At 42.7% G+C, this 21,591-nt stretch overlaps 1 protein-coding gene across 1 annotated transcript in view; it reads right to left on the minus strand.

Moving 5' to 3' along the window:
* Positions 1 to 21,591, minus strand: part of LOC309483075 (uncharacterized protein) — a 105,201-nt gene that overhangs the window by 27,531 nt on the left and 56,079 nt on the right. The window contains exons 26-31 of the mRNA XM_082148719.1: positions 20,642 to 20,717; positions 20,238 to 20,430; positions 19,977 to 20,078; positions 5,503 to 5,665; positions 5,194 to 5,456; positions 4,927 to 5,085 (exon numbers count right to left, since the gene is read on the minus strand). Of these exons, the coding sequence (XP_082004845.1) occupies positions 4,927 to 5,085; positions 5,194 to 5,456; positions 5,503 to 5,665; positions 19,977 to 20,078; positions 20,238 to 20,430; positions 20,642 to 20,717 (956 nt within the window). The remainder of the gene's footprint in view (positions 1 to 4,926; positions 5,086 to 5,193; positions 5,457 to 5,502; positions 5,666 to 19,976; positions 20,079 to 20,237; positions 20,431 to 20,641; positions 20,718 to 21,591) is intronic.

A 21,591-nucleotide genomic window follows, 5' to 3' on the forward strand; every position in this document is an offset into this window, starting at 1 on the left:
CCATGTCCGAACTGCTGGGATAATCACACAACGCACATGACACGTCCAATTCGCGAACTAATGACTCATTTGAACCGATTCATTTTAATGAATGGTTAAAACAGAGCCATAGAGAGAGAGAGTTGCGACACTCTTTGATGTCGCCGCTATGGCTGTCACGTGGTTCATGTAAGCCCCAATAGTTCCAAAACGTACGCTGGCTGTCATGTTCTTCTATGGGACAGACAGCAGCGATTGCATTATTGAACGGTAAATATAAAATAAAACACACACCCAAGTACTTTTTCAGCTGTTATTGCATTATTGCATTTTGTTAATGTCAGTTTTGCATTTGGAGATAAGTTTTAAGCTATATTTTTGGAGGGAAAAGCTTAGTGTTCATGTTCGCATGGGTAGTAGCACTGGCTTTAGCGGCTCTAACTTAACTTTTCCATATCATTCATCTGATGATGGACGTCTCATGATATTTATTTTAGCACAACTGGGCAGTATTAGGCTATTGATTCCCGTGATTTTGCTTATAAATTTTGATTCAGCCATTAGCCTACCTTCGTGATCACGCAAAGAGGTCTGCCGTGGCGGTCCGTTCAGAATTCGCTTAGAAGCTAGCTCACTTCTTCTGATGAAAGTGGCCACCCCCAGGACCACAACGTGAAACATGATCATGTTAAGACTAAGAATATTATTTTAAGATTAAGGCCATACACATTATCAAAACTATAACAGATTAAAAACGAATTTAAGCATGGCTGATACAAATGAAGGTTTTCAAATAAAATATTTTTTATTAAACAATGACAGACAACAAAAATGTGTGCTTGTGTGTATGAACAAGAAAAACAAAAACCAGGGGCAGGTGATCCATGAAACAGACATGACTGGTGATGGCCATAACAATCCTAAAGGTCCAGCATTGTTCTCACAAGCCGCTTCACTCAAGACAATAATAACATAATGAAAAGTTAGTATATCCCAAAAAATTAAATTAAATAAAAGTTGCTATAAAGGTGGTAGCGATTCATTACCGAACTCTTAGCTGACGAAGTCGCGCTAGCTAACTAACGTTAGCTAGCAGGCAGTGCTTGAAAATTGGTTGAAACAACCAACATAAAATATAAATAATTACGCTGTGCATGTACAAATGAAGACCAGTATAAGCATCGCAAAGGGCCTCTGATACAATATAGACAGTTGACAATTCAAAAGAGGTCGATATTTCGGCAACTTAACTCTGGAACAACTCGACGCGCAGCAATGTAAGTGAATGGTGTCCAACGCCCAAATGACAGTGTTTGGAACTATTCCGATCTTCATATCCCGGAAGTAGGCGGTTAAAAGCGCCGCCATTATTTACAACGGAGGTCTATGGGAGTGTCGCAACTCTCTCTCTCTATGGCTCTGGGTTAAAACAACTGATTTTTCCAACAGTGAACTCAGGAGACGTCTGAATCGGTGTATAACTAATCAGTAACACTTTACAATAAGGTTCTATTTATTACATGAATTACATAAAAAGTGCAGTTTGAAACCACTTGTTTTTTTGAAAAGCATATGACTACATTTTTCCACACAGTGCTATCAAGAATCGATAAGAGAATCGTTAAAGAATCGGATCGATAATCAGAATCGTCAGTGGCATTATTATTGATAAAATCTTATCAATTCCCATCCCTATGTGAAGACAGTAAAATTATAATCAAACATTAAAGAACATACATATTTTTTTAAATATTTTTTTTTTTTTTGAGAGTTAAAAGATTAAAACATTTTGCTAACACGAAGTCTTGTCACTGTCAGTCTTTTTACATCAGTGAAAAACTAAGGTATGCAGATTAAGACCACTATACGCTGATTTCACGCAGCCGCCATTTTGAAATCGAAAGTGAGGCTCCGGTGGGAAGAACCCCGGAAGTAAAGATAAACAACAATGCCTTGGATTACCAACCTGAAGCTGCTGCCGCGATTTACACTATTGGATGTTAATATCCAATATAGGATATGTATATAGTTCATTCCTGCTTCGTTTTTTACATTCTGAATTATATATAAAAAATTTATTTTATTTATAAATGAATTTCACTGTATATAGTCTAAAGTATGAAAGAAATGTTTGTACATTTTTAGAATTGACACAACATCATTAAAGACAACAATACGCTATCACATTCACGACTCTCCTGTGATTAAAGGCGACACTTCCGGTTTTCTTCCCACCGGAGCCTCGCTTTCGATTTCAAAATAACGGCTGCGTGAAATCAGCGTATTCATCAGCATGCATTGATTAATCCCATGGCATGTATAACATTTTTTTTTTAAAAAGGTGCGACCAAATCATATGCTGGTGCGACCAACTGAGAAAGTTGGTAGCACCAGTGCAACCAGTGGAAAGGTTAGTCTGGAGCCCTGTATATGTAAGGAATAATTGACGACAGGCCGTTGAATTATTAGAAAAATAATGCACACCCGAGGTGGTAATGCGGTCACGACGCGAAGCGGAGTGGCCGTTACACCTCGGGTGTGCATTATTTTTCTAATAATTCAACGGCCTGAAGTCAATTATTCCGCTTATACTACAGTTACCACACCTCGAAACATTGTTCAGATTATGTATTTCAAGACGTTTGTAAAGTTTTTGTCATTAAAACGCTCTTGTATGTAGGACTAATTTCTTACGCATCTAATCCCATGCCTCCGTTGCTAATTCCAAAACGTAATTTCAGAGTTAGTAACGGAGGTTTGAGCCGCTGATAGCAGACTAAGGGCTCTTACAGAGTCAACGCGAGCAACGCGAGCAAGTGACGCTAGCGACGCGAGCGACGTGCTCCCTTTCATAGTCTACACGTCGGACGCAAGCAACGCGGGCGATACGTGAAATGCAATACACTACTACGCAACAGGGGGCAGCAGAGTCACTGGTGACTTTGCGGGGGACATTCCGGGTGATATTCAGATCAAAATGGCAACTGAAGAGGAGTGCATCATATTGCTGATTTTACGTCGTCGGCGGCAACGAAATAGGCAGCGCAGAGTTAGGCAGTGGTATGTTCGCCCTTTAAACGCAACAAGAGACGAGGATGGGGAGTTTGTGACTCTGGTGCTTTTAGTTTATCCACCACTGAGATTTCAGAAACAGGCCTAGAGTTTATTCAAGTCTCAAAAGAGTTTATTCACAAAATGCAACTTTTAACATTCAGAAATCACACTATTATCTATTCACAATATGTAGGCTACACTCATCAACACCACTGATATTGTTATTAGCCTATATGATATTGTTATACATCGGACAATAATCTCTCTCTCTATCTCTCTCTCTCTCTGTGACTTCACACACACATGACGTTGATTATTCTTGCCTACCGAAAAATTTGACTCGGTAATTCTATGCTTCACGAACTCGTTCAACCAGCTTAGAGATGTCAGTATTTTGGGGTAGCCGAAACTGAGATGCCTCGCACCACTTCTGCATGCCACCTTCCACTTCTTGTGCGCCCGTGTGAATTTGTCACGGGCACTTTTCCAGTCCGCTTTCACTTTGTCAACACTTTTTCCCATTGCGGTTGCAATCTCCCTCCAGGCATTATCCAACGCTATTTTATTTGCGTGTAACTGAGACGAACTATCATACAAATGCGGACGTATTCGCACAAGCTCGCACAGTTTTTCCTCTTCGCCCGCCATTGTATTCAAACTGTCTTCTTCTGTAATATGAAATAATGTACAATACTTGCAGTATCGCCCCCACCAACAACGCGTAGTATTGCATGCAATGGTGCGTCGCGTATCAAAAACTGGGATGACACATTTTGCTACGCTTAGACGCATAATGGCGGCCGAAGCGCAGCGACGCGTAGCCTTGCGGGCGCGTACGCGTATCGATGCGTTGACTCTGTAAGAGCCCTAATGCTGGGGACACACGACTAGATGACACATTCTCTGACTGTTTCATCGACTGCAGCAGATTTTAAACACCGACTTTGAACACAGACTGAACGCGCTGAACACGCGTATGGGCATGATCAGTCATAAGTATCAAATTACATTCATAACCGGCCTTAAAGTGTGTTTTCCGGCTTTATGCAGTTATTAATGCAGTTATTAGAGAGAGATGTTGCAATAATGAGACAGAAAAGCATGTGCGTCAATATTATTATTTATCAATTAATTCAATCGTTTTAATTAATTCGTTAATTCTTTTTTTTTCCTATTATTGACAGATGACAGTAGGCTAGCCAAATAAATGAAACCCAAAGCCCTTTTAACAAGTAGGCCTATCAATAATTATTTATTTGTTAAATTATCTGCAATAAAAATCCGTGCTGCAGGACTATCCATTTTTTTAGCCTATATTCAGTTTAATTTTCTATTGATTATAGATAGGACTTTATAGTTTATTTATTCAAATTAAACTGCATGTTTCTATTGATTGTGAAGCTAGACATTGAAAATTGCAGATCAAGCGCATGGGGCGAAATGCTTTTTCTTGTTATGAATTGTATCCTATTTTCCGTTATTACAGTTGACTACGCGAAGTGATATGGAACTGTAATGCGGTCAAGACCTGCCTGGAACTACTTTAGCCGTGCGTTTCCCTGAAAATAATGCACACCTTAGAACGTTCTTCAACCAATCAGATTCAAGCATTCAACGGCCCTGTAGTATAAATATATATAAAAGGGCAGTAATTAAATCATCCAAACATTGTCTTTATTATGAAGTGGGTTCTTGGTAAAGGATATATATATATATATATATATATATATATATATATATATATGTGTGTGTGTGTGTATGTGTATGTGTATATATATGTATATGTGTATTCCATATTACAACAGAGGCTATCCCGGCGGTGGGGTTCACAAAATTTCAAGCAGCAAAGGCTGATCTGGTTATATTAGCTAGCTACAGGTTCAGTCCGTTTACCTTTAATTCTATTTCCACTTTCTTTTCATTTTTGTCCAACTGCAGCCTCTCCATCTCAGACCTTCCTGGAACGGTGAACTGTGCGTTGACTGTAGTGATGGGGATTTGTGGTATATGCAGTGCATACTCTGTGAGGGCTTCCAAAGCCACGACAGTATCCTAAAGTGTGTTTGAACAGTATAATTAGTATTCTCATTTTATAATTCCTTCAGATATTCTTTGGCATCAGGAACCCTGAAAAAATTCATTCAGTCACATTAAACTCACCTGTGTTGATTTGAAACCTCCTTCATAGTTCTCTTGTGAAGACAAGAAGCATGCGGCAGCATGTGCTGTTATTAAGTCATTCTGTTCTAGTGCAGTCATGAGAGCGTATGCGGTGGTCTCTACTGTTAACGCCTCATTTACCAGTCGCATATTGAAGTCATCTTTCCACACAAGACACTCTCCCTCTAATTGGTTCAGTTGAGCAGGTGAGAAGAAATAATTTACAGAAATAACACGAATGAATGACTTAAATAGATGAGTCTCTTTAATAAAGTACTTCCATAAACAATTCAGTATATAGTATGATACCTGGTTTTGCAAGACTTTTGAGTTTCTTCCAGGCTGACAGAGCTTGAGTGTGGTTAGTGAGGCAGATAGACAAGCAGTACGCCGTAATGGCTAATGCATAGGGTCTTTTAAGATCACCAGCCCGTATTAGGAGGAAGTCGGTGGCACGATACATACTTTTCTCCTAGTCAGCATTAAAAGACAATATTTTTTTCCTTTATTACAACATCACATTCTTTCATTTGTCTCTCGAGCAGGCTATTTGTCAATCCAGGCTCACTGGAAATATGTGACTCTGACAACATTTCTGTAAAACACAACCTTGATGAAGGAAGCTAAAACAGCAAAAGATTTGCATCTCGCGCTTCACCCCACAGAGCGGGTTTAAATGGGAAGCGGATGCAAGCACCAGTTGTTTTTCACTGAGGAGCCGAGCAGGAGCCAGGCCTCAGTGGTGGTCCAGCAGTGGTCCAGCGGTTGTGGCGATGGGACGTACATCTCCTTCAGGGAACGAGGGTTACATGCGTAAACAAGACGTGGGAGAGGCTGTCGTGAGGAGCATGAGTTCTGGGAACCAGGTCCGGTTCGGCCAATAAGGGGCAACTAGCAAATCCTCCTCCCTGACTTTGCACAGTGTCTGTGTGAGAAGGCTCACTGGGGAAAACGCATACTTGCGTGGGCCCCGAGGCCAGCTGTGTGCCAGCGCATCTGTGCCTATAGGGTCCCCTCGTTCAGGGAGTAGAATAACTGGCAATGGGATGAGCCCGGAGAGGCAAACAGGTCTACCTGTGCAGCTTCGAGGTTGCCCCATATCAGCTGGACCACCTGGGAATGGAGTCTGCACTCTCCAGAAACCACAGGCTATCGTGAGAGCTTGTCGGCTGCACGATTGAGCAGGCCAGGAATGTAAGTGGCACAAAGCGACCTCAGATGCTGCTGACTCCATAGGAGGAGATGGCGGGCGCGTTGCAACATGCGGCGGGAGCATAGACCACCTTGATTGTTGATGTTCGCAACGGTCGCAGTGTTGTCTGTACGGACCAGTTTGTGCTTGCCAAGTAGTGGCTTTTTGAGGCGGCCCAGCACAAGGCGTACTGCTAACAACTTGAGGCAGTTGATGTGCCAATGCAGGATGTGCCGTCCAGATCCCCGCAACTGTATGCCCGTTGTACGTGGCCCCCCAACTGGTGGTGGAGGCATCCGTGGTGACCACAGAATGCCTGTACACTTGTTCTAGGGGAACTCCTGCCCGTAGAAACAAAGGGTCTGACCACGGGCTGAGAGTTCGGCGGCAGGCCGGGGTGATTGTCACAAGGAGCTTGCCACTCTGCCATGCCCATCTCGGGACTCAGCCGTGAAGCCAGTGCTGAAGCGGCCTCATATGAAAAAAGCAGAGTGGCATTACTGCGACTGCCATATGCCCCAGGAGTCTCTGAAAATATTTCAGTGGGGCTGCTGTCCTGCTCTGGGGTGTATTCAAGCAGTTTAACACTGACCGAACACGTTCCTCTGTGAAGTGTGCTGTCTGACCGAGTCCAACTCCAGTTTGCTATTTTCCCAGTTGACCCCAAGTCCCAACTGGCTAAGGTGACTGAGCACCATGTCCCTGTGTTCGCACAACTATTCCCAAGACTGAGCTAGTATCAGCCAATCGTTGAGGTAGTTGAGGATATGAACACCACACTCTCTCATGGGAGAAATAGCCACCTCTGTGACCTTCGTAAAGACAGCCCGAAGGGTAGGACTTTTTACTGATACACTCGACCCTCGAACTCAAAGCACATGAATGGCCTGTGTCGCGGGAGAATCGAGACATGGAAGTACGCGTCTGAAAATGCATTTCTGTGTCAACATCTTGAACGAGAGCCTGCGAAAGGCCCAGTTCAAAACTCACAGGTCCAATATCGGCCGTAACCCACCGCCTTTCTTGGGTACAATGAAGTACGGGCTGTAGAAGCCGGTCTTCATATCGGCTGGAGGGACAGCTTCTCCAGTAGGACTGCGATCTCTGCTCGCAACACAGGGGCACCCTCGTTCAGCACGGAGGTGAAGTGAATGCTCCTGAAGTTTTTTTATTGAAACACAACAGGAACACAAACAGAACATAACTGAAGATTCTCCACCCGGCCCTTCTCCGGGGGAGGGAGTGCTGCGGTCACCATCTCCCAAAGAGCTGCTTCCTCCATCCCTGGGTTGCCCGTCTCAGGGACACTTGTACTTGCGCTTGCCATCTGTTTTGGCAGCGGCTGGGACGGGCTGGGCGGCCTTCCAGCAGCCGGCTCCACGCTGAGGCCTGGGTAAAGGCTACTGCGCAGGCCGAGCGGGAGCGGAGGTGGCGGCAGGAGGACGCCCTTGGCAATGAGCAGGCAGAGGATCTGCCAGGGCAGGATGTGTCAGATCGCCTCCCTCTGCTTCTGGGTGGCAGAGAACTGCGGGGCGATGTTCTCCACCACATCACCGAATAGGCCAGCCTGGGAAATGGGGGAGTCCAGGAACCGATACTTGTCGGTCTTCCTCATGTCTGCCAAGTTCAGCTAGAGATGGCACTCCTGGACCACAAGTTTGGACATTTCCTGACCAATTGAATGTGTGGCAACCTTTGTCGCCCGGAGGGCAAGGTCAGTTTCTATACGGAGCTCACCCATAAGCTCACGGTCAGGGCTACCCTCGTGCATATCTGAGTTCTTTGACCTGATGGACTTGCAGGACCTGCAAGGAGGAAGCACCTGTCCACATGCTCTGTAAGCCTTGCCCGTGAGAACGGACAAGAACTTACAGGCCTTGGATGTGAGACGCGGATTACCCCTCCAGGAAGAAAGTGGTTTCCAGCACAGTTGCATCGCGACAGACCGCTCAACCGGAGGAATACCCACATACCCTTTGGCCGAACCACTGTCAAGGGTAGTGAGGGGGAGGAGGTACCAGCTCTGTTTCTGGCAGAAAAAGGTGTCGTCCACAACCTGGTAACCTCCTCGTGCCCTTCCGGAAAGAAAGGCACTGGGGCGGCGTGCTGAGAACCAGCACTCGAGATAACAATCGTCCAACCTCGAGAGTTCGGGGCACGATCGGTTCCACTCAAGCCAGACTATCCTGGTGGCCCAGGAAAGCATAGCCATCAATTCTGGATCAGGCTCGGGGAACGCTAATCTCCCAGAAGGGGGTAGCGCAAATTCAAGCTCACCTTCCGATGCTGCATCTGGTCGGCAGGGGGAGCTCCAAATTAAATGACTGGCCAGTCATAAGAGGAGCCAATGTGATCAATCGAAATCTCCATGGCTTGTGGTGTTTGTGAGGAGTGAGGGACCCATGGGGATTGGGTATGGGGCGGGGAAGCCCTCACTGTTATCCTCAAGTCACCCAGGCTATTCGTCCAAGTAGCCCTTTTCTGGGGTTGGCCAGAAGAGGAACTATATTGAGGCATAGGTAAGGGGATCCCACCTCTTTTAAGGTATAGGAGTCTCGACCGTTACACAGAGATTGTCATGTTCCCCTAGTGAGAACATGAGTCATCCACAAACGCTGCTTCAGCGTGCTGAATGCCCAGGCATGTGTTGCAGTGTTCATGACCATAAGCCTGCGCCAGGGAACAACCGCATCCAGAAACACATGTTTGCTCTTTCAGGAATTAACTCACTCAGCTGTTATTAAAACAGCGATCTCTTTGAAGATGCCCTCGACACCAACACTGCTGGAGAGGCTTCTTCCTAAAGAACGCTCGACACACTCGTTGAATTCAACACTCTCAGAGACTGCATAAAGAAGATCTGTTCAGCTCCAAAGCAAAAGACAACTGGTGCTTGCATCCGCTTACTATTTATACCCGCACTGCGGGGCAGAGTGCATTAATCAAATCTCGCACACCAATGTGCATTTGCTTGTTCTGTTTACACTCGAAGATGATTGGGGCTCTCTGACGAGATCCCAATACGTCGGTACGTCGAACGTGATCGACTGAAAGGGGACCCCTAAGACCTCTAATATTAAGCCCTATGCTGCAAGAACAGTTATAGTTATTTATATTATTTTTCATGCATTTTTCAAGTCATGCATTTGCTTTTCAATGTGCATGCTCATAATCCATTATAAACTGATTCATAAGACTTAATTAGTCAGTCATATGGTTCCATGAATGTACAATATTTATAAAGTCGAGTCAAGTCAAGTCACCTTCATCTGTTCTGGATATGCCCCGGACTCGGCTGACTACGGTAAACCTTGGGATAAACAGAGAGACTACTATTAGTGTAGATGCCATTCTACTTATGATGTAACAAGTACATCAAGATGTTATGGGAAGTTTTCCCGGTTCCGGCTGACCTGATTTATGCAGCCAAATAATCCTTTTACATGACTTGAATTATAGAAATTGATAATGTGCTGTGTATATGCCAGGTTAACCCTCTGAGGTCGGCAAACGCGCCCCCGCGTTTTGCTGGATTTTCTTCACATTGTAGCACAATAAACTTAAATTACTCCGTCATTTATGGTCATACAGAAAAAAGAAATATAAAAAAAGAATCTGTGATATTTCTACTTTTGTATGTGTCCACTTACAATCAAATCAAAACATTGTACTTTTGTAAAATAAAGAAAATAAACAGGGTGTGCGTTCTGCCTCTCCATCGCGTAAACTTTTTTTTCTTGAGCACGTCTATAAACAGAAACAAAACTCAGCGAATACTTGTCACACATTTATGAGCCATATACCTTTATACACATTTAAGTGTGTACTTTTAAATGATCGGATTCAAACTGAAAACAAATATTCTCTGTTTAAGTAATTTGTATAAAACCAACAGGATGTCCAGTATCTCAAACGCTTGCTTATTACTTTTAATTCGACCACGCCCACTCGCGCAAAAGTGATTCACATGCAAATCGTCCACATGGAACGCGAACGCCCTCGTTACCTCAAACACAAAACACCAAAAAACTTCACAAGTCTCTGCTTTTCGTCGAGTTTGGAAGACACGTCTGAGCTTACATTGGATTTGCCTCAGAAGAAGAAGAACGCGATTTGAAGTCAAGAAAGATGTAAGGTAAGAAATTCTTACTTATTAGTTTATGGTATTGTTGCATAAACTTCACATTGCAGTTGAACTGTTGCTAGATATATGGTGAATATTATACTATTTAGACCCGTGTTTACTGTTAAATACTGTTTGTGGATATCTGCTCAAACATAGATATGTATAACCATAATGTTTAATATTTTGGAGCGCGATCGCATTTGAATGTATCATATTTTGGAGCGCGATCGCGTTTGAATGTATCATATTTTGGAGCGCGATCCCGTTTGAATGTATCATATTTTGGAGCGCGATCGCGTTTGAATGTATCATATTTTGGCGCGCGATCGTGTTTGAATGTATCATATTTTGGCGCGATCGCGTTTGAATGTATCATATTTTGGAGCGCGCTGTGGGTTTGAATGTATCATATTTTGGAGCGCGATCGCGTTTGAATGTATCATATTTTGGAGCGCGCTGTGGGTTTGAATGTATCATATTTTGGAACGCGATCGCGTTTGAATGTATCATATTTTGGAGCGCGTTTGAAAGGAAATATGCACCAAACATTAGGCTTTATGTTTTTACTATTATCTCATTTCATATCATCATAACGAATGGAAACATTTGAAGTAACATAAGATAATCAATATATTTTTCTCTAGCATTGTTACTGAAATCTTTTGGAAGATTTATAGGCTGCTATAGGTTATTGTTATTATTATTTTATGCAGTACTGCACATAGCTTGTGCCTACAAGACACAACAAACATGGTGTTCATTATATTATATATTGTTGGAAACATTTGTGTGTGTGTGTGTGTGTGTGTGTGTATTCTGTGAATTTTAAAAAGCAATTTTAACCAGAAAAATCTAAAATTTATTCCCAAAATCGTGCAGGCCTAGTTTCTCTTGATACCAGTATATGTTCACTTTTTTATTTTCTTTCAGGGACCAGATGCAACTGAGTCCTGCTGACTTCAACATTCACATGAGTTTCTGTACATGAACATGGTAAAGTGAAAATCAAACACCTTGGAAATGAAAGGTATGTACAATGTTTTTAGGAATGGCATAAAGGTCTCTGTCTTTGGATCATTGTTTTCAATGTGCTCTTTTGTCATTTGTTGTGTATCTTTGGATTATGTTGTGTTGTAAATAAATCCAAACAATCTAAAAGCCATTCTTTTTTAAATCTCCTCATTCTTTGTGCAAGGTTGCTCTGAATGACAGGGCCTGATCGCTCCTAATAGGGCCGTTAGGGGAGTGTCTTTGTCTTTCTCAGGTGTTAAAGCCTTACATATTAATGAGATGATCACGCCTCTTCGCATAAGGCTTTTTCACACAAAACACGTCTTAGAAATTTTAAATCAATATATTGTCTTATCTGAATGAGCGGTCAGGGTGATTTTCACATAGTTTTGGAGCAAATATTCTAGGCTACGTGATACAATTTTCAAAAGTCTTGTGAAGAAATAATCAGTATGGGTTTCATGGCCTTATTTCAGTGACAATTTTCAGTGTATTTTCACAAACCACGCATAAATGTCATTATCTCAAAACTACAAACTTTTACACACATGCTGCTGATATATAATTGTAGCAGAGTTTGTGCTAAATACAGTGTAATAAGACTTTAGCCATGACAATGTCACAAGTAACAGAAATAAGCACAAATGTCAGAGCATGTCAGAACACCTCCAGGGCCAGAAAACAGCTCAGACCCCAGAGGGTTAAAGCTAGGGGTGACCCCGAATAGTCGAAGATTCGATGCTTCGATAGGAGGAGCCTGATTCGACTACCGATCTCACGGTCGAATCTTCGCAGAGGTGTTATGAAACGAGGATCATGCCACTTTGGCTATATGAGGGCGCTCAATGTCTGATTTCACATAGAACTAGCTTTTATGTAAATACGTTAATATTCAGCCTATTATGACAATGCTGTAGGCCTATATAAAAATGTGCAAAGAAAAAAGCTTTTAATAAATATTTTTTAACGTGCGTGAATAAATCCAAACACCCCGTGACAGATTTAAGTTTCACTTTCAATCCGTGACCGACAGAGGAGCGTCTTCGCGGCAAGGATTTAAATCTTTAACAATGTCTGGAAAAAGAAAATCTAAAGTGTGGATGTACACGATTAGAAAGGATATTCTCCAAGGCTGGATTTAGCATCAGGAAAACCATGATCGCACTTCTGCCGGCCAACGTTAACATGTTTCACGCATAGACTGGGTTTCACGTTATAATGTATTTTATCCGCGCGCACAATTTGAAAAGACTCCAACGGACAGACAGAGTGAAAGACTTTCAGGATTTGTTCTCTCGATCAGGTACAAGTGATTTCAAAACTTTTCAGCAGGTTCTAATTTTATTTTTGGATGCTGTGAACATTTTTAGCTAAAAAGACTGCCTCTCCAGTTTAGCATTTATTGTTGTTTCTGCAGTTAAAAAGACAAAGTTGAAAATTCTGGCTACTATCGTTATTTTAATAATTTCTTTATTTAAATTTTATTTATTAATCTGTCAGGGTTATCTAATCTAACTATTTGTGGCTTGTGTTTTGAATATATGTTCCCCTGCACTTTAGGCATTTTGCACACATTTGCTCCTCATCCTGTGACTTGATTCTGATTTATTTCGTTTTGTATTTTAGTTTATTAGAAAGGTATATTCTGTTCTAATTTAATTTAGTAAATTAATTGTTTATTTTTTCGGTGCATCGATGTTGTGCTGTAGGCTGGCCAGCTCGCACAGATAATTTAGCCGATTTAATTTGATTTGCATGTGAAATGCAAATCTGCAGTGTGGCCTTTCTGGAATTATTTATGTTATTTCTTAGTTTTATTGATCAAAAATGTTTTTATACATTTTCTTCTATATCTTTGTGTGATTTTCTGTACTTCGCGGCTTTGAAAAGTTAAAGCCCCGCCCCCAGCCCCACCCCCATACACATGATTCGACTATTAGTCAACTATGGGCAAGACATGACGATTCTGATTCGATTCTGATTCGACTATGAAAATCCATAGTTAAATCCAATTTTAATGTTCCAGTTAAAATTGGTTAAATTGTTTAGTGAAATTAAGAAATTAAGTAAAAATTCTCACTGTAGGTAGGCGCATTCACCAACGCACTCCAAAAGTGTGATTAGACTTACGCAATCCGTTCCTATGATAAAATGTGCAACCCATTTGAATTCTATAGAGAATGTAGTTAACCCCCTGGGGTCGGCCTTGCTTTTTTTCTTATCAGTGCGAAAGAGACTCAAATAACTCAGTCGTTTTTAGTCATACATATAAGTGTTATATATAATTCAAAACTGTTAAATGTCGTACTCGGTTACTAACGTAACCTCGGTTCTCTCTAGAGAGGGAACGAGTACTGCGTAAGTCTTACGCTAGGGGAAAATCTCTTTTCCGCGAGATACTGAAGCCAAAAATTATCCTTAATTTTGAAATAATGTAAAACGCGTTGCAACATGCAGACACAGGCGAGACGGCTCGCGCGCCTATTGGCTGCCCTGCGGCAACTGCAGCAGCCTATCGATAAGGCCCACTCGTGATGTCAGGTCCAATGGGGGCGCTTCGCGCCCAATACGTCACGTCCCGCCGAAACGGGCGTGGCCTTGGGCTATAAATATAGCTTCGAGAGGCTAGCTAACTGGTAACGCCGGAGCGAACCAGAGCATGTGCAGGCACGGCAAGATACGCAGTACTCGTTCCCTCTCTAGAGAGAACCGAGGTTACGTTAGTAACCGAGTACGTTCTCTTACAAGAGGTTCTCTCGTACTGCGTAAGTCTTACGCTAGGGGAACACAGTGTAAAACGCCGTGCATGCTAAGATCCAGCACCAAAGTCCCAAGGGCAAGTGCCCGGGCTCATACAGTACATGATCATAAGGGACTCACAGAGAGTCCAGGAAAGAGTGGCTAGAATAGCATCATTCCTGTAAAATATAACATCCTATAAGGAGCGGTTACACTGATAACGTTTCATACAGTCAGGGAGCATTTGCTCAAGCAGTTTCAGTATTCTGGGCCGAAAGCATCGGGGCAGACAGTACCGAATTATTAGACCGAAAGCAGCTCAGCCTGTAAAGCGGGAACCTCTAGGTTATAAAACCTTATAAATGTAGACGGGGAGGCCCAGCCTGCCACCATACAGATATCTTGCAAGGCAATCCCACTAGACCAAGCCCACGACGAGGCCATACCTCTCGTGGAGTGCGCTCTGACACCTAATGGGCACTGCAAGCCCTTAGAGGTATAAGCCAGCGCTATAGCATCGACTATCCATCTGGATAGGCTCTGTTTCGACACGGCAAGGCCTTTAGTGCGCCCGTAGAATGAAACAAAGAGCTGCTCTGTCTGTCTGAAGACAGACGTGCGAGACACATAAGCCCTTAATGCCCTGACAGGGCAAAGGAAGCTGGCGTCCTTTTCCTCGTTAGAGACCGGCAGGGCGGACAGGGAAATCACCTGAGCCCTGAACGGTGTGTTGAGGGATTTAGGAACGTACCCATGCCTTGGTTTTAGTATGACTTTCGAGTCATTTGGCCCAAACTCCATACATGTTGCGCTCACTGAGAGCGCTTGTAAGTCCCCTATACGCTTCACTGAAGCGAGAGCCAGAAGAAACACTGTCTTGAAAGACAGGTGTTTGATATCTATTGATTGGATCAGCTCAAATGGGGCACCTTTCATGGCCTCCAAGACCGTAGACTTGTTTACTGCAGAATACACTGGAACAGTCGCATTTTCTGGAACTGAACGAGCGAGAAGTTTGAGTGGAAGTCTGGCCGCAGCGGGACTTGGACACCGTCACTTTCCTAGGCGGGCTAGGAAGACTTTGAAGCCTCGGGCCTTATCTCAATCTTCGGCCGGGGCCCACGTAGAGGGGGGCGGTGGCCGGTAGAGCGAGAGCGCGGTCTCGGGTCCCGGGCTTGTCGACGCTGTGAGGCGGCGGCGGGGGGCGGAGGCTGCGGTTGCGAGCTTCGAGCAGACGGCTGTTTAGAGCGGCCTGCTGCGGAGCTAGAGCGCTTCGGTAGAAAGTGCTTCATGGCCTGCGACGTCTTTTGTACCTCAGTAGCACTCCTCAGATCCGGCACGCTGATAGCTTCCACGCCTTCCTCGTCCAGTTTTCGGAGAAGGTCGGCCTGGAAGATCTGGAGGGTGGCCATAGTGTGCAAGGCTGATGCAGCCTGTCCAGCGGCGGTATAAGCGAGACTGTGCAGGGCTGACGTCGTGCGGCAGGCTTTAGATGGCAGCGCCGTCTTAGCACGCCGTCCAGCAGAGGGCGGGCAAAGATGGGCTGCTACTGCTTCTTCCACCAGAGGAAGAGAAAGGTATCCTCTGCCTTTAGCACCGTCCACCACGGAGAATGCTGCTGAGGCAGAAGTACGCATCCTGGCCGAGAAGGGGGCGCTCCAAGACTTTGCGAGTTCTTTGTGAAGCTCAGGAAGAAACGGGGCGGGTCTTGAAGGCGTCGAAACGCGGTCCCCCTGCAGGAAGCAACCGTCCAGCCGGTTGCGTGCAGGCTCGTCGGGCGCTGACCACTCGAGGCCGAGGCTCTCTGTGGCCTGTGTGAGCAGACGCGTCAGCTCAGCTTCAATATTGGCCCTTTTTCCTGACGGCTCGCGGGCAGAAGAAGGGGCGAGGTCCGCAGAGCTCGACCAATCCTCACTGCCTGACGCCAGGATAGAGCAGCTGTCCTGCTCGATAACTGCCGCTTCTTCTTCGTCGTCACCAGCGGAAGCGGCGGCCACTGTCCGGGGGTGAGAGATCCGGGCGAAGCCGGCGGCGAAGCTGGCGGGCGAAGCTGGCGGCGAAGCTGGCGGGCGAAGCCGGCGGGCGAACCGGCGAGCTTTTTTCGGTGGGAGGAGGCTCAGGGACCCGCTGAGCACGGCGCTTTTTACGGCGCTGCATCACAGCAGGGAGTGCAGTCTCGTGGAAACATGCCAGGCGAGTCCTCAGAGTCGCCATAGGCAGTAGCTCGCAGTGAGGGCATCCGCCGTCGGTGAGCGCGAGAGCTGCATGTCCTTCACCCAGGCAGGAAACGCAAACGACATGGCGGTCCCCGTCGCTGAGTGGGGCTCGGCACGAGCCACAGAAGGATCGAGGCATCTTGAAAAAGACGCTCTGCTCTTTTTGTGAAGGAGTGTGAGTCGCGGCGGCGAACACACACTATGCAAGAAAAGGATATAACGCCGGATAGCGTAGCAGGAACGGCGGCTGAAGGCGGCGCGGCCAGCGGCTCCAGATGCAAGCTCGTCCCGCTGAAAGGCTTTCTCTGACGGCGCGGCTTCTTCTCTCTGGATCCAGCGATGCGTATGCTCCGCTGAAGAGATGAAAAATCAGTTAGCTAGCCTCTCGAAGCTATATTTATAGCCCAAGACCACGCCCGTTTCGGCGGGACGTGACGTATTGGGCGCGAAGCGCCACCATTGGTGGGCCACCAGTGGGCCTTATTGATAGGCTGCTGCAGTTGCCGCAGGGTAGCCAATAGGCGCGCGAGCCTCCTCGCCTGTGTCTGCATGCTGCCGCAACGCGTTTTACATTATTTCAAAATTAAGGATAATTTTTGGCTTCAGTATCTCGCGGAAAAGAGATTTTCCCCTAGCGTAAGACTTACGCAGTACGAGAGAACCTCTCGTAAGAGAACTACTTTTATTTGTGTACACATAATAAAAACAAAATGTTGTGATTTTTGTGAAATAAAGAAAATAAACATGCGCGTTCTGCTGTCTCTCTCATTCGGAAGCGCGACAGAAAATGAACTGTAACTCTTAAAAAAATATATAAAAAATAAGTAATAATAAAAAACCTTACCAACTAGATTCCCCCCAGTGAATCTCAACCATTTCCAGCCCTGATTGAGAGCATATGTTGTAGTTTAGATATATTTTTAAGATGGAAGAATGCGTTTTTACGGATGCTAGAAACGTGTCTTTCAAATGAAAGATTGGTATCAAAGAACACACCCAGGTTTCTAACTGATGACAAAGACTTGACGGAACATCCATCAAGTGTCAGACAGTGTTCTATGTTATTACGTGCAGAGGTTTTTGGTACAATAATTAGAATCTCTATTTTTTCAGAATCAAGTAGTAGGAAATTAATAATCAATTTTTTTATATCAGCTATGCATTCTGTTAATTTTGTGAATTGGTAAGTTTTGTCGAGGTGCAAAGAAATATAGTGCTGAGTATCATCAGCGTAACAGTGAAAGCTAATGCCATGCTTCCTAATGATATCTCAAAAGGGTAGCATGTCCAGGATGAAAAGCAACTGTCCTAGTACTGAGCCTTGCGGTACTCCATACTTATCGATATGACACCTCTTTTACTGCTACAAACTGATAACGGTCAGACAAGTATGATTTGAACCATGCCAATGCAATTATACTAATGCCAACATAATTTTCTACTCTTTTCAAAAGAATATTGTGGTCGATAGTATTAAATGCAGCACTAAGATCCAGTAAAACTACTAGAGAGATACAACCACGAGCAGATGATAAGAGCAAATCATTTGTAACTCTAATTAGGCAAGTCTCAGTACTATTATACAGTCAAAATCCTGACTGGAAACAGATACCATTTCTTTCTAAAAAGGAACATAGTTGTGAGGATACTGCTTTTTCAGTATCTTTGACAGAAAAGGGTAAATTCCAAATTGGGCTGTAATTGACTAATTCTGTAGGATCAAGCTGAGTTTTTTTTTGTTTTTTTATAAGCGGTTTAATAACATCCAGCTAAAAAGTTTTGGTACGTATCCTATTGACAAAGATGAAATAATGATATTGAGAAGAGGATCTATGACCTCTGGAAGCATCTCTTTCAGTAGCTTAGTCTGTATAGGTTCTAACATACATATAGTTGATTTAGATGTTTTAACGAGTTTAGACAATTCTTCCCCTCCTATAGTAATGAATGAATTAATGGGATTTTTCCTCAGGGACACTATAATGCACTGTCTGAAGCGATTCTGTAGTAGACGGTTGCATGGTTATAATTTTCTCTTGCAATAAATAATCTTTGCAAGTAAAGAAGTTCATAAAGTCATTACTAATTTAGCCACTGTATCAAATAAATACCTTGGGTTGTATTTATTTTCTTCTAAGAGGGTCGAAAAAAAAAACTCTACTTTTATTTTCTTCCAGCTGTGCTCCAATTTTCTGGCTGCTCTCTTAAGGATCCGAGTGTGCTCGTTGTACAGCGTCGCTGGACAATTTTCTTTAAGCGCAAAGCAGCTACTGCGCTGGAAGTGCTGGAAAAGAGAGAGTCAAGAGTTTCTGTTGCAATATCGAGTTCTTCTATGCTTTCTGGTATGCTGAGGAGATTAAACTAGTCTTGATCAGGAAGATTATTTATAAAGCAATCTTTAGTGGTAGAAGTGATAGTTCTACTTTATTTGTAATAGGGAGTCAGTTTTGCAGCCTTGGCTAAAAGGAGTATACATGAGACTAGATAATGATCTGAGATGTTATCACTCTGCTGCAGAATTTCAACAGCATCAACATTGATTCCATGTGACAATATAAGATCTGAAGTATATGATTAGGGCAATGAGTGGGTCCTGACACATGTTGCCTAACTCCAAAAGAATTTAGATTGTTTCTAAATACCAATCCCCATATGTCTTTATCATTATCTACATGGATATTAAAATCACCAACAATTTAGCAATTTAGCAACGCTATAATGTTATTATATTGTAGTTACAATGACTTTATGAATAGCCGCTGTGTTCTTATAAATATTTATTGTGAGCAATAATACAGTTACTATACTAACCTCTATAAATGCTTAATTGACATCTTTTTCCTAATAGAATGCAATTTTCCTAAAGCAAATATTAACAAATTTGAAATCAAATCATCATTATACATTTTAAATCGTTTATTTTTAAATTATTATTATTATTTTAAGTATGATTTTAAACTGCTATAAGCAATACCATATTGCTGAGGAGATTTGGGTTTTAACATATCAAAATTACCATTCATGACCTCTAATGCAAACATTAGCAGTAAAATGCATAATTGATACATCTAATTGCTACAGAAAACAAGTGTAACACTTTGATATTTGATAATTGCCCATTGAAAAAGCAAATGAATGACTTATGTAATTATAAAAAATAATATAAATGTAACTATAACTGTTCGTATAATATCGTATAGGTCTTAATGAGTCTTTGTAAATATATTTATAGAATAGTAATACTTACTTATACACAGCAAGTATAATTGGGGCTATAATTCATTATACTGTAAGCATGGGCTTCATGGAAAGTGTGTGTATGTGTGTGTGTGTGTGTGTGTGTGTGTATAAATATAAATATAAATATATAAATATTTATATGTATGTTTTTGTGTTCCCCTCACACTTTGCATTCAGGGTTTTGTGTTCCACCGAGAAACTTTGCAGTGTTCAAATACTTTTTAAGACCAGTGTAAATGATACAATCACTGATTCTTACCACATCGGTTAATTCTCTGCCCAAGAAAGGGAGGGAATGATAAAGGGCTATCGTGATGAAAGCTGTTAAAGAGGCATCTTGCTCAGCTCCTCTAATACCTCCCTACAACAAAAACAATGAATATCAGCACATTTATTGCAGTACCATAGGAATGCAATTGCTGTTTATACTATTTTGCAATGTTTCACATGTTGTTTGACATAGTAAAGTTTTTTTGCAAAACCCCTTGGTTTACTGGCAAATGATGGAAGGCATTCAGACCTGCATTTCCCTGTGTATGACTGGATTGGCATCAGTGAAGGACCCATCTGAGCTCTGTGTTCCAATCAGATATGTGACTGCTTGACGGATGTCCTCCAGTGAAATCAACTTTTCCGTTGAATTTAGCTGTTTAAGAGTTCCTATCTGTCCTTCAGCAACTAGGGACAACACTTTCGCCACCAGCGCAGTCAACCTACGAGAAGTGAGAAGCCATCTATTACTTCGAATAGGTTGGGATTTAAAATAAATAACAACAACTACAACAACATTTTATTTGCAAAAATAGATATGGGAAGTGTAGCACTGAATTGCACAAAAGAGGTCACATTTTTGTGACTTGGCATATTTTTGACATTGAATGCACATCAAATTTACCATCACATTTAAATGCACATCAAATTTACCAGGTACTTGTCGGATGGTCTTGCCAAGCTCCGTAGGATCCATCAGGCTTTTTGAACAATAAAATTCGCTCATAACCTGCCAGGATAAAATGTAATGCCACAAACTTTTAGAGTCAGAGCAGGGTACAGCCTGATACAATCAAATTGTGTTAAATCACAGGCCTTAGTCAAGAAATAAATTATATTAAAAAGATTTTTGCAAACAGGTGTGTGTGGGATATTTGGTGCTGACTGAAGAAAGTTCACCCAAAATAAAAATTCTGTTATTAATTTTTCACATTTATTTCAAACCCCATATAATTTTCTTAAAGGGGTCTAATGATGCGATTTCTTGTTTTCCTTTTTCTTTAGTGTGGTATGTAGCTGTTAGTGCAAGTATAAGATTTGCATATTTACAAAGCTCAAAGTCTCAAACCCAAAGAGATATTCTTTATAAAAGTTAATGCTCAGCCACGCCTTCCTAAAACGCTTCGTTCAAACACGCCCCCACAAATCTACGCCCAAATGTATGCGCAAAGAAAGAAGGTGTAACTTTTATTCTCGCTGTATTATTGTTGCCGCCATGTTGTGGAGACGCTGTGTTTATCATTGCGAAAGCTAAACTACTTTGTTTGGCCTTCCAAAAGAGGACACAATTAGAAAACCGTGTTTAAGCATTATTTAAAACGCTATTCCAGAACAGTACAACTAAAATTTTCGACTGTGTGCAGCGCATTTTTCGGAGGACTGTTTCCAGAACCTGCAAGAGTACAAGGCCAGCTGTGCACAAAGGCTGATTCTAAAAAGTCATCATGCATGCATCTTTGCATGCACATTCTGACGCTTCTGACTCAAGTATGGTAAGTATGGTTTCATATTTTAAGAATTTGCTACTGACTATTCAAACACGAGTTTTGAGCAGTAAAGAGTAGCGCTTTCTTGTCGTTTCTACAATCACAAATGCAGACATA

The sequence above is a fragment of the Leuciscus leuciscus genome (genome assembly GCF_965113295.1).
Source record: "Leuciscus leuciscus genome assembly, chromosome: 20".
Taxonomy (NCBI): Eukaryota; Metazoa; Chordata; class Actinopteri; order Cypriniformes; family Leuciscidae; genus Leuciscus; species Leuciscus leuciscus.